At 41.6% G+C, this 13,637-nt stretch overlaps 2 protein-coding genes across 2 annotated transcripts; both read right to left on the reverse strand.

Annotated features, from left to right (window-relative positions):
* Window positions 1-729: 729 nt before the first annotated feature.
* Window positions 730-3,708, reverse strand: LOC307015673 (tubulin alpha chain-like). Its single transcript, XM_079644450.1, has 4 exons — window positions 3,573-3,708; window positions 2,501-2,723; window positions 2,086-2,234; window positions 730-1,983 (listed from the first exon to the last, which is right to left on the reverse strand). The coding sequence occupies exons 1-4, from the start codon at window positions 3,573-3,575 to the stop codon at window positions 1,006-1,008; spliced, it is 1,353 nt and encodes a 450-aa protein (XP_079500576.1). The 5' UTR covers window positions 3,576-3,708; the 3' UTR covers window positions 730-1,005.
* Window positions 3,709-7,140: 3,432 nt separating this feature from the next.
* On the reverse strand, window positions 7,141-10,284 carry LOC307015674 (tubulin alpha chain-like). Its single transcript, XM_079644451.1, has 4 exons — window positions 10,133-10,284; window positions 8,987-9,209; window positions 8,572-8,720; window positions 7,141-8,469 (listed from the first exon to the last, which is right to left on the reverse strand). The coding sequence occupies exons 1-4, from the start codon at window positions 10,133-10,135 to the stop codon at window positions 7,492-7,494; spliced, it is 1,353 nt and encodes a 450-aa protein (XP_079500577.1). The 5' UTR covers window positions 10,136-10,284; the 3' UTR covers window positions 7,141-7,491.
* Between the last annotated feature and the right edge of the window lie 3,353 nt (window positions 10,285-13,637).

Genomic DNA, 13,637 nt, shown 5'->3' on the forward strand with positions numbered 1-13,637 from the left:
TTATCTGCACTTGTCTACATTTCCTCATTGTGGGATGTATAAAGTATTTCTGATTTTAATTATTTTTCCATATCTCTGGCACTAGTTCCAAATTCACTGCCATGCTAATGTCCGTTTAAAAAGCCTGATAATACGATAGCATTTAAATTAATTGTATCATCAAAGGAGGTAAATTCACACCTACAGAAGAGGACCAGTGCCAGAAATGAAAAACATATTGAGATCTGGCCAAAAGTTTTATCTCGTACCTGAAAAAACTATTTCACTTTTGCCTTTTGTCACACTTCATTTCTGGATGTAAATAGAAATGGACCTTTGTCGCCATCTGCTGACTAAACCGTGCAACTGCTATGAATTTAAAATCAGGGTAATAACACACCAGTATTTTACTATGTTCTTTCAATTTAACGCGATATTAGTGGTTACTTTTCAGATTTAGATTTGTTAACAAAGTATAAATCAAATAAACCGACATGTATTGGTTTCAATAAAGCAGAAGTATATAGAGTAATAACAATTATTTCCACCTCGCCAGATGGATTTTGTGTTTAACAAGTTTAAATCCTCTAAAGCTACTCGACGTTTAACTGCGTCACTAATACACACACAATACTGATGCATTTTTTAAGTATCTATATATTTTTTAAAATGTACTTTTACCTTTTCAATAAGAGTTGGAATTTACATTCACCTTCCTGTAAAGTAATTCAATGAAGACAGAGTCAGAGGTCATGTCGGAACCCAAGAGAACTTTATTGGGATTGTTTACAAAGTCGTAACATTTGGAATGACTCAAAATAAATTTTTAAAAATGAACTTTTTTTTTTTTTAAAGTCCTGAGATGCAACAGCTGATCCCTGGGGAGATTTTTTTTAACCTGGCCAAAACATAACTGTCTCCTGCCATCAATGTGTGTGTGTGTGTGTTTGTGTGTTGTGTTGTTTTGAAAAGAGCTGAAGTTGGACAATGGAGGGTCAGAGTCTTCACCACAGATGTTTCAGTGGCTTAGTACTCCTCCCCTTCTTCTCCTTCGTCCCCCACGCTGTCGGTGCCCACCTCCTCATAATCCTTCTCCAGGGCGGCCATATCCTCTCTGGCCTCAGAGAACTCTCCCTCCTCCATCCCCTCTCCAACGTACCAGTGGACGAAGGCCCTCTTGGCGTACATCAGGTCGAACTTGTGGTCCAGACGAGCCCAGGCCTCTGCGATGGCGGTGGTGTTGCTCAGCATGCACACGGCCCTCTGCACCTTGGCCAGGTCTCCTCCAGGAACCACGGTGGGTGGCTGGTAGTTGATGCCCACCTTGAAGCCAGTGGGACACCAGTCCACAAACTGGATGGTGCGCTTGGTTTTGATGGTGGCGATGGCAGAGTTGACATCTTTAGGCACCACATCACCACGGTACAGGAGGCAGCAGGCCATGTACTTGCCGTGGCGGGGGTCGCATTTCACCAACTGGTTGGCCGGCTCGAAACAGGCGTTGGTGATGTCAGCCACCGACAGCTGCTCGTGGTAGGCCTTCTCTGCGGAGATAACTGGGGCGTAGGTGGCCAGAGGAAAGTGGATACGGGGGTAGGGCACCAAGTTGGTCTGGAACTCAGTCAGATCCACATTCAAGGCACCATCAAAGCGCAGGGAGGCGGTGATGGAGGAGACGATCTGTCCAATCAGCCTGTTGAGGTTGGTGTAGGTGGGGCGCTCGATGTCCAGGTTCCTGCGGCAGATGTCGTAGATGGCCTCATTGTCCACCATGAAGGCACAGTCGGAGTGCTCCAGTGTGGTGTGGGTGGTCAGGATGGAGTTGTAGGGCTCCACCACAGCGGTGGACACCTGGGGGGCGGGGTAAACCGCAAACTCAAGCTTGGACTTCTTGCCGTAGTCGACAGAGAGACGCTCCATCAGCAGGGAGGTGAAGCCAGAGCCGGTTCCTCCTCCAAAGGAGTGGAAGATCAGGAAACCCTGGAGCCCTGTGCACTGGTCAGCCTGGAAATAAGGGATAATGGTTTTAAATGTTTTGCCATCAATCAAAATATGTTTTTATTTTAAAGGCTTCACTTGCAACATGTAATGAGATGAAGAGCTCACCAGTTTTCGAGTCCTGTCAAGAACCAGGTCGATGATCTCCTTGCCGACGGTGTAGTGACCGCGGGCGTAGTTGTTGGCTGCGTCCTCCTTACCGGTGATCAGCTGCTCGGGGTGGAAGAGCTGGCGGTAGGTTCCTGTACGGACTTCATCTGAGGAACAACACGGGTACAGTCATGGGTATTGAACCAGAATAATCCAGAATATTTTAGATACACCTCTATTCTACTGTAGATATTATATTTGCTGTTTATTGATTTTATTTTATTATTTATAAATTTTAATGCCTGAACACACTGCTGCGGCAACAAAATAATTTCCCTATTTGGGTTCAATAAGCATCTATTTATCCGTCTGTCCTACCCGTCTTCTTCAAAAATATTATTTCACGTTTAAATAAAAATATGTGTATCCTTACCGATTACAGTGGGCTCCAGGTCCACAAAGACGGCTCTGGGGACGTGTTTGCCAGCTCCAGTCTCGCTGAAGAAGGTGTTGAAGGAGTCGTCTCCTCCTCCAATGGTCTTGTCACTCGGCATCTGACCGTCAGGCTGGATGCCGTGCTCCAGGCAGTAGAGCTCCCAGCAGGCATTGCCCATCTGGACTCCGGCCTGGCCGACATGCATAGAGATACACTCACGCTGTTGAGGAGACAAACGGTTATTTTATTAAAGAGACCGTCTTTTGAGCAGATTACATTTTCGAATTTGAACGGATACATTCCATGTCAGTTTATACAGTGCAATCACTAACTGAAGTACTACAACGTATGTTAATACAAACAGTTTCCATGTCTCAATTTGACAAATAAAACACAACTGGACTCAACTCTAAAATTGTGATTTATCGCAATTAAATTAACCAATTACCAACACTATTAGATATACAGTCACAGGGATACATTTAAAAAGTTTGGGAGGGAGGGGTACATTTACAATATGGCCGATTTATTGGACAATATTTCCCTAAAAATCATTCCCTTTTAAATGGTGTTTTGGGCGCTGACAGGTTATAAACCCTAGCCCTAGTGACTTTGTGCCGAATCACGTGTTCCTGTCTGCCCCTCCCAAAACGGGCAACATCTCTCCTCCCTGCTGCAAAGCCCTGCCTTTTCTGTCACGTTCATGGACAGGTCGTTATATGATGCAGTCTTCTAGCTCGCCGGCTTACAGTAATGCCCAGCCTTATGTCTTCCAAACCCACAAAGATGGGAAAAAATGTTTCGCATACCGTTTTATACTGTATGCTTTTATTCCTATTAAACTGGAGAGAAAAAAATGCCCAGATGTCGATACAGTATCTTTGACTGTAGTTTAAAGCGATGAAAGTTACGTTTTAACGGCCAATTTCAACCGTTACGATTTAAACTGCGCCAACTGTTTGGACTAAAGCTACCTCAATTTAGGCACATAAACGGGATTTTAACCGCAACAAATCTAATTACCGGTAGTTTTATTATTTATATAATTGTTTTGTTCGTCAGTACTCACCATTTTTGTAGGATTTTTTCCCTGCTTCTTTCCGACACTGAAGAATCGGTTGTTGAAGGTTGTAGTGAAAAGGAGGCGAGGAGCTGCCTATATTTATAATTTTCTGAGGGGGCGGAGACACAGCGGCGGTTTAAATTTCTTTCTGGCGCGAGCAAACGCTGGGCAGAGGTGCATTCAGGCACGGCTCGAAATATTCCGACCCTACACGTTTGTTGTGTCATCTAAAATGACTGTTTTTAATTTCCGCTCTATTGAACGTCCAGAAACGTTTGAATTAAGATCAGCAATTATTGTTTCATCGTCTTAAAAAGTGTATTATATATTCGCCCCATGCAAAGGCTTTAGGCTTCTATTTATGTCGGGCCTGAATTGGAAAAGGCATGAAGATATCACACACACATAGAGTATAATTATTTTGTTTCTAATCTAAACAACACACAAGCTGAACATATCCCCATAATTTATAGAATATCAAAAGCTAAAACTACAAGTTTGTTTTCATTATATTTTGAACCTGAAAGTTACTAGAATACACACAAACAGTCTTATTTGTGATCTCTTAAGATCGGAAGGCGAATGTAGCAGAAGCACTTGAAGGCAGCATTATTCAAATAAGGAAGCAGGCTCTCTCTTTCTCTCATTCAATTCAATAGCTTTATTATAATAATAATAATAATAACAATAATAATAATAATTAATTACATTTATTAGAGTGCTCTCCCAAATGCTCAAAGCGCTTCACATTACATATTGCACTTTATTAGCATTACCACAGTTACATACACTATTGCTAAAGCTCTGTGTAGTATTTTATTTTTATTTTTACAAAGAACACAAATTCATTCAATTCATATAATACATGAATACAAAAATAAAATATTAAAAAGATGTGAGACCTGGTGTATGCCCCGTTTAAGACACGGGTGGATCTGACTTTAATTACATTTGACTCGAGTGTTTCGTCAACTTAATGTGTTGCTTAAAATAACACTTCTGCATACAGTATGTGACGATGTAAGTGTTGCACGACCAGATACGGGTCAAGAAGCTGACTCAGATAAGGAAATATATACCTAATGATGTGATATGAATGATAATGGGATACACCGACGTCTGCACTCACAGTGCCCCGGACTGTACGTACTAATGTTACTTTGATCCGGTTACTTATATTGTGGCAGATATTTAAAGGGGACCTATCATGCAAAATGCACTTTGTGATGTCTTTTATACATAAATATGTGTCCCTGGTGCGTCGGGGAACTCACGCAGCATCAGAAAATAAAACCCTCTCTTTTCCTCCGTACCCAAAACTTTTAAAAACGGGTGTACAACGAGCGGATACAGCTTTGCGGCCGATATGACGTCAAATCGGCAGCGGATGCACAGAAAGTTCCTATCAGAAACAATGCCTGATGTGTTTTGGACGTAATCTCGTCTTTGTTTACATTAGCAAGCCTCGCTAACACTCAGAGCTAACCTGTACTGTAGAGCACATGTGTTTAAAAAGCAGGAAATAAAAAAAGGAACTCACCTTGTGATAAACCCGCAAGAGAAAAAGCATTTGAGCTCCATACTGTTTCAGAAATAATCTTTGATGTGGTTTAGAACAGGATGGCGTTTTATCACAAGCGAATTTAACTTTATCTCAGGTAGAATTCTGATCAGGCATTAGCTCCGCCTCCTCTTTTTTTTTTTTCAAGCTAAGGAACCAAAATCCGCGTTTCTCTAACAGGGCTTCAAAAGACGGGTTTGAGCAGTATGAGGCATGGCTACAATGGGTGAACTGTTTGGTATTTTAAGCAAAGAAATTCACAGATATGTTTTGTATAGGTATGGCCCTACAATATATGTTTCCAATATAGCATAATAGGTCCATTTTAAGTAAGCTTTCTTAACGCTAATGTTATATATTAGTCAGATTGCTCTGGAGATGGGCGGTGACATTCTATTAATTTTCACGATCAGTCAGTTGATTTTTCTCGGCCGTCTTTCCTGCAACGGCAGTTTTTCTGTACTTCCTTTATCCTGTAATTATGACTTGATCTCTTTAAACTCCGCACACTGAGCTCTTATTGGTCAGCAGGCGGTGCTTTCACTGACTTGATCTCCTGGAACATAAGTTACCATGGAGATCTAGCCCGTTAAGAAGAGAACCAGCGTCGTAGGACCGGAAACCCAGAGTTTACCCTGAAGTTAGCTCGCTAAGCAGAAATCCGGCTTCGTAATACAGGCCTCAGGTGCTGTGGACTCTCTCTGTTCATAAATCTACATTTTTTCATTGTAAAGTGAACCCTGAACTTACCTGTTTGTGTAAAAAGATATTCATTAAAAACAAACTGAAAACTATTCCTAGCACGACTAAACACTCCTGGTTTAATCCTGAGGTATTTATGTTATGTAAGGCATTGCACCCACCTGTTTTGTGGAGGAATTAAAGCTTAAATGTTTAGTGCTTATCAAGGAGGTGCAGTTTGTTAACCAAGGGATGTGTTGTGTTACACACTGACTGTAGAGTACACCACTGGGAATATATTTCAGTTATGTTAACAAAAAGTAGTGCCCATTGAGCGTACAGTAGATGTCTTAATCTTTACATTTGAACAGGAGTATTTCTCCATAAAATCCTATGTTTTCAACTTTCTTGCCTCGGAGAACACGCCTGCGATCTTAGTTGTATGTGTGTTCGGAGAGGAAAAACATTACATGTTATTTGTTAGACGGTTTTATAAAGCGACTTACATACTCAATGCTGTGAGCAATCCCCACCGGAGCAATTTGGGGTGAAGTGTCTTGCCCAGGGACACAACGACATGCTGACTGCATTGGGGTTTGAACCTGTACACCAACGCACTAGTCCACTGCGCCACACACCTCCCAAAAACAGTGTTTGATTTGTCAATTTTCTCATCACTGGGTTTTATAGCTTATAAACTATCTCATGATCTCAGGAGATCATAATCACAAATGATAATACAATATGAGAGGTTAGGACACAAAGTCTTCTGTGCATCAATAAGTGACGGATCTGAGCTCAGTGGGGTCTGCGTTTCATTTATCATTTCAAAGCTGATCAAGGTAACACTGCAGTAAATAGGTCAGCATAAAGCCTGAAGGAGATACTGATCAAAGTAAGCAGATAAATAGCTCTTTTAGTTGAAAGATGTGCACGAAAAGCACGAGCGACAAACATTAAGAGTATTTATCTCCGCTGTCTGTATTTTATTTATAGTCACATTATATTTAATCAAATTAATAATTGCAAAGCAAATAGCAAGTACATTTGCATTGGGTCATATAGGAACATTTAATTGGAGGCATGAGTATGCACTAACTTCCTTAAAGCAGATGTGTGTCCGTTTAGTTGAGGTTTAACTCAGTCATTTTAATTATTTTGACTCGGATCTCACACGCCAAAACATTTGAAAATTCGATTGAATGGTCCTTTTTAAAAACATTTCTCATAATCATTGAAAAATATATTGAAATGATCATGTGTTATTTTCTGTACCAGATAGGGAAGTCACATTCACCTTGATATAAAGTAATTTAATGGAAGAGGCAGATGTCATGTCGGAACACAAGTGCACTTTATTGAAATGGTTTAGTCAGTGTACAGGTTGCCTCCCCCGGCCTGGCATCCCATCATCAATGCCTGTCAGAACAATGCAGTTAACCAACATTTGGAATGGCTCAAAAGAAAATAGAAAGATTAACATTCTTTTTAAGTCACCAGATGGAACAGCTGAACCCTGGTTTGTTTTTGTTTTTGTAAACCTAGTTAAACATTACGGTGTCCTTCATCGTTAAGAGTTTAAGTCAGTTTTGAGTCACGTGCCAAAATAACTGAAGCCAAGCTAAAGAGATGGTCGTCCAGGCTCTGGAGGGTCAGAGTCTTCACCACAGATGTTTCAGTGGCTTAGTACTCCTCCCCTTCTTCTCCTTCGTCCCCCACGCTGTCGGTTCCCACCTCCTCATAATCCTTCTCCAGGGCGGCCATATCCTCTCTGGCCTCAGAGAACTCTCCCTCCTCCATCCCCTCTCCAACGTACCAGTGGACGAAGGCCCTCTTGGCGTACATCAGGTCGAACTTGTGGTCCAGACGAGCCCAGGCCTCTGCGATGGCGGTGGTGTTGCTCAGCATGCACACGGCCCTCTGCACCTTGGCCAGGTCTCCTCCAGGAACCACGGTGGGTGGCTGGTAGTTGATGCCCACCTTGAAGCCAGTGGGACACCAGTCCACAAACTGGATGGTGCGCTTGGTTTTGATGGTGGCGATGGCAGAGTTGACATCTTTAGGCACCACATCACCACGGTACAGGAGGCAGCAGGCCATGTACTTGCCGTGGCGGGGGTCGCATTTCACCATCTGGTTGGCCGGCTCGAAACAGGCGTTGGTAATGTCAGCCACAGACAGTTGCTCGTGGTAGGCCTTCTCTGCGGAGATAACTGGGGCGTAGGTGGCCAGAGGAAAGTGAATACGGGGGTAGGGCACCAAGTTGGTCTGGAACTCAGTCAGATCCACATTCAAGGCACCATCAAAGCGCAGGGAGGCGGTGATGGAGGAGACGATCTGTCCAATCAGCCTGTTGAGGTTGGTGTAGGTGGGGCGCTCGATGTCCAGGTTCCTGCGGCAGATGTCGTAGATGGCCTCATTGTCCACCATGAAGGCACAGTCGGAGTGCTCCAGGGTGGTGTGGGTGGTCAGGATGGAGTTGTAGGGCTCCACCACAGCGGTGGACACCTGGGGGGCGGGGTAAACCGCAAACTCAAGCTTGGACTTCTTGCCGTAGTCGACAGAGAGACGCTCCATCAGCAGGGAGGTGAAGCCAGAGCCGGTTCCTCCTCCAAAGGAGTGGAAGATCAGGAAACCCTGGAGCCCTGTGCACTGATCAGCCTGGAAATAAGGGATAATGGTTTTAAATGTTTTGTCATCAATCAAAATATGTTTTTATTTTAAAGGCTTCACTTGCAACATGTAATGAGATGAAGAGCTCACCAGTTTGCGAGTCCTGTCAAGAACCAGGTCGATGATCTCCTTGCCGACGGTGTAGTGACCGCGGGCGTAGTTGTTGGCTGCGTCCTCCTTACCGGTGATCAGCTGCTCGGGGTGGAAGAGCTGGCGGTAGGTTCCTGTACGGACTTCATCTGAGGAACAACACGGGTACAGTCATGGGTATTGAACCAGAATAATCCAGAATATTTTAGATACACGTCTATTCTACTGTAGATATTATATTTGCTGTTTATTGATTTAATTTTATTATTTATATATTTTAATGCCTGAACACACTGCTGCGGCAACAAAATAATTTCCCTATTTGGGTTCAATAAGCATCTATTTATCCGTCTGTCCTACCCGTCTTCTTCAAAAATATTATTTCACGTTTAAATAAAAATATGTGTATCCTTACCGATTACAGTGGGCTCCAGGTCGACAAAGACGGCTCTGGGGACGTGTTTGCCGGCTCCAGTCTCGCTGAAGAAGGTGTTGAAGGAGTCGTCTCCTCCTCCAATGGTCTTGTCACTCGGCATCTGACCGTCAGGCTGGATGCCGTGCTCCAGGCAGTAGAGCTCCCAGCAGGCATTGCCCATCTGGACTCCGGCCTGGCCGACATGCATAGAGATACACTCACGCTGTGGAGGAGACAAACGGTTATGATTATATTAAAGAGTCTTTTGTTCAGATAACATTTTTGCTGTATGAAAATGACCTAATAATTCATATTGAGAATTTGAACTGAAACATCCCATGTCAGTTTATACAGTGCAATCACTAACCCAGAATATTCTTACAATAGTACTACAGCGTAACTTAATAGTTTACACAGTTTCCATGTGTCAATTTGACAAATAAAACGCAGCATGGTTCATCATTACATTTCATTTATTGCATTTATATGAACAAATTAAGAAAAAAAAGTAGATAAAAAAAGGTGGGGACGAAGTGGGACAGTTACAAAATGGCCGATTCAATGGACAATAGTGTCCTCAAAATCCAGTCCCTTTTAGATGGTGCTTTGGGCGGGGACATGTTATAATCTCTATTCGGAGGTGGTTACTTTGTGCTGAGTCACGTGTACCTGCTTCACTCTGTCGTCTGCCCAGTGCCCCTCCCAAACTGAGCAACAGGGAGGAGAGATGGAGGAGGGGAGACTCTCCTCCCTGCTGGAAAGCCCTACCTTTGTGTAACGTTCACGGACAGGTCGTGATGGCGTCTTCTAGCTCACCGGTTTACAGTAATGCGCAGCCTCATGTCTTCCAAAACCACTAAGACAGGTACACAGCTTTCCGCAAACCGTTTTATAATCTATGCTTTTATTACTAATAAACTGCAGTTTTTAGCAAATATTTCAATAAAGCCGTTAGATTTTGAATTTCAATTTCAAACTGTTCCAACGGTTTGGCCTAGAACCACTTCACTGTACGCGCATACGCGCGATTTATACGAAAAACAATCAAATTCCCGTTAATTTGAAGTAAATCAACGATTTTATACTAAAACGTTGATATTAGTATAATACAAACTAGACTACGCTCTAGTTTTCTTTATTACTCACCATTTTTGTAGGTTTTTTTCCCTGCTCCTCTCCGACACTAAAGAATCGGTTGTAGAAGGCAGTATTGAGGGAGAAGAGGAGCCGCCTTTACTTATACCCCTTCTCAGGGGGCGGAGCATCATCGACGGTTTTTTCCTTCCTGCGCGAGCCGGCGGGAGCGAACCATGGAGCGAACGTTGGGTAGTGCTGCATTCGGGTACGACTTGAAATATTCCGACATCCGAAAGAACAGTTCTTCATTATTGTTCTATTGAAAATCCAGAAACGTTTGAATTAAGATCAATTATCAATGTTTCATGGAGAATGTCTAAAAAAGTGTTTTGTATATTTACACAATGCAAAAGTTCTAGGCTTCTGTATATATCACCCTGAATTGGAAAAGGAATGGAAATATAACACACATAATGAGTTGACATTTATTTCTAAGATTAACAACACACCAGCTGAACATTTGCCATTTGCTACTTAATATTTGTAATATCAAAAGCTACTACAAGTTTGTTTTCATTGTTTTTTTAACCTGAGAATACACAAAACAAGTCTTATTTGCGATCTGGAGGCGAATGTAGTAGAAGCCCCTGAAGGCAGCATGACTCAAATAAGGAAGCAGTTTCTCTCTCTTTCTCTCTCTCTCTCTCTCTCTCTCTCTCTCTCTCTCTCTCTCTCTCTCTCTCTCTCTCTCTCTCTCTCTCTCTCTCTCTCTCTCTCTCTCCACATATCTATTCATTGTAATTCATGACTGAGTAACGAGAACCCTGAACGTATCTGTTTGTGCAAAAAGCTATTAATTAAAAAACAAACTGAAACCTATTCCCAGCACCACTAAACACTCCTGGTTTAATCCTGAGGTAATTATGTTATATAAGGCATTGCTCATGCTGTGTGGAGGAATTAAAGCTTACATGTTTAGTGCTTATCAAGGAGGTGAAAGGAGTTTATGCAGTTTGTCAGTTAATTATTTCAGGACAAAAAGATTATTGACACTCAGTTCCTTTGAATCTCCCTTTATAGTAACATGACTTTTACAGATCATTAAAGGGCTTCTCATTATTTGTATTATGTGTATATGTGTATACGTATATATGCATTGGTAATAAGTTACAATGTTAACAATAGTATTGCACTTTGAGTTACCTTTGTGTATGTACATTTCTATATATATAAACTTTGATTTCATTTGATTTCATTAATAAAAAGCAGTGCCCGTTGAGCATACAGTTGATGTCTTAATCACTCAACTTGAACAGGAGTATTTTCTCCATAAAATCCAATGTTTTCTACTTTCTTGCCTCGGATGAGAGCCATTTCTAAACAGAGGCCATACAATGTTAAAACAGAGCTCTATTGTTATTCAGCATTGGATCCAGCATTGGATAACACTTTAAGGGACACTCGGGTAAAATGTATGATCATGAAAAATAAAACGCAATGAACTAAATAATGAGCCTCTCAGTAAGATAAAAGACAAATATAAAAACCTAAAAAACAATAAAAAATAATGATAAAAAAAATTATAAAACGATCAAAAGACCAACTTGAGAATGTCGCTAATCAAATTGGAACAGAGATGGTAAGTAACTGAGTAGATTAACTCAATACCGTACTTAAGTACACTTTAAAGTACAGTGAACAACAGACACCAAGGATGCTGGCTGATGAAGAAGACTAAGTAAGCTAGGTAGCCAGTATAAGGCTTAGCAGTACAGATAAATGTGGGCACACTGTTTAGCAAGCAAACGGTCACAGTTGCCCTGTTTATCTCATGTCTTAAAAAAGCTTATTAATGATTTATAAAGTGTTCACAGCCTAATTAATTAATGAATTACAAACTATTCGTAAACCCTTTATAACGGTAGTCTTATTGTAAAGTGGTACCCCCATGGCATAGTTCTACGGCCTTGGGTATTGCTGCTATCTCTCTTAAGGAGGGGCAGCTTGGGCGCATTGTTGTTGCCAGTCTATGACCAAATACAAGCCGCCATGAGGTAGTTTACTGTTCAGGGACGAAGGTTCCCTGGCGCACATTCTTTCCTATGGGCGAGAGCTCTAGTTAGATTCAGGATCCATCATTGTTTAGTATCACTGATGAAGAATGTTGATTATTACACTCCGAACTAGTTAAAACCTCGAGCTGCAGAAGAGTTCCTCAGAATTGGTTTAGCAACCGCTGTGTCATCTCGTGACACACCACCTGTTTTGTCAACTCTCCGGCCGTAACTCCAAATAAAGCGTCAGTGTTTGCCATCAAAGCTCCAGCTCTCCTCGTGTCTCTCTGATTCCTGTATCCAATTGTTTCAGAAGTTTCCCCCACAGTACCCATATTTTTGAGTTTATGTTATATTATTATATTTTTAACTCATGTGCAATGCCTTGTTGCTGTAAGGAGACCATTTCATTTGGGATCAACAAAGTAATAAATAAAATAAAGTGGCCTGTGTAAACCTTAAATGAAAGCAAAAGAGACTAATGGCAATACCCTGCTGTTAAAGTCCCTGTGATCGTAGTTGAATGTGTCTTCAGAGAGGAAAAACACTTCTTGATTTGTCAATGTTCTCATCATTAAGGTGTTTTATAGCTTATTAACAATCTCAGGATCTCAGGAGGAGAACATGATCACAAATGATGAGATACCCGAGGATAGCACTCCACTCTGCATCAGCCAAACGGCTCGCTGCACCCGCACTGCGAGGGGGACCCAAGTTCCCATCAGCTAAAACACGTGGGTTTGCTATCCTGGCTCCAAAATGGTGGAATGAGCTCCCCATTGAAATCAGGACAGCAGAAAGCTTACACATCTTCTTCAGACTGAAAACTCACCTCGTTAGACTCCACTTCGAGCGATAGAATTACTAACAAAGCACTTATAGACTAATAAAGGACTGGCTTATCTAAAGCCATTTGAGTAGCACTTGAAATGTTTGGCTCTATGAAACCTGATGTACTTATATGATTCTGTTTTCTTCAAGTTTGTATCTTCTTGGTCAAATGTACTTATTGTAAGTCTCTTTGGATAAAAGTGTCAGCTAAATGTAATGTAATGATAGAGGGAAGGAAAGGCCGGAGCAGATGCTGATCAATGTAAGATAATACACAGAAATATGTGCACAAACGGCGCGAGCCACATCCTTTTAGAGTACTTATCTCTACTGCCTGTATGGTATTCATATTCATATTACATTGCAATACCCATTAAATACACTATTTTTATTTGAAAAAAGGTTTTTTCAGTCTTTTTAGCATTACAAGGAGGATTTTAGGTTTTGGGAGGATATTTACAACAAAGCTGCATTAGTTGGTTTTTCCCATACACTCTCATTTAAGATATTAAATTGCCAAGTACTAATCCCTTAAATAGACCTGAATGTGGCATTTACACATTAAGGAATAAACAACTGACCGCGTTTGGTTAGAGTCTGAAGCAATGTGACACTTTTTGTACATGTTGACACATTTCCGACAAGCCTACAGCATTTTATGTTTTGTCATTTAGGATTTTATGCTTTAT

Source organism: Notothenia rossii (assembly GCF_949606895.1).
Source record: "Notothenia rossii genome assembly, chromosome: 8".
NCBI classification, from domain to species: Eukaryota; Metazoa; Chordata; class Actinopteri; order Perciformes; family Nototheniidae; genus Notothenia; species Notothenia rossii.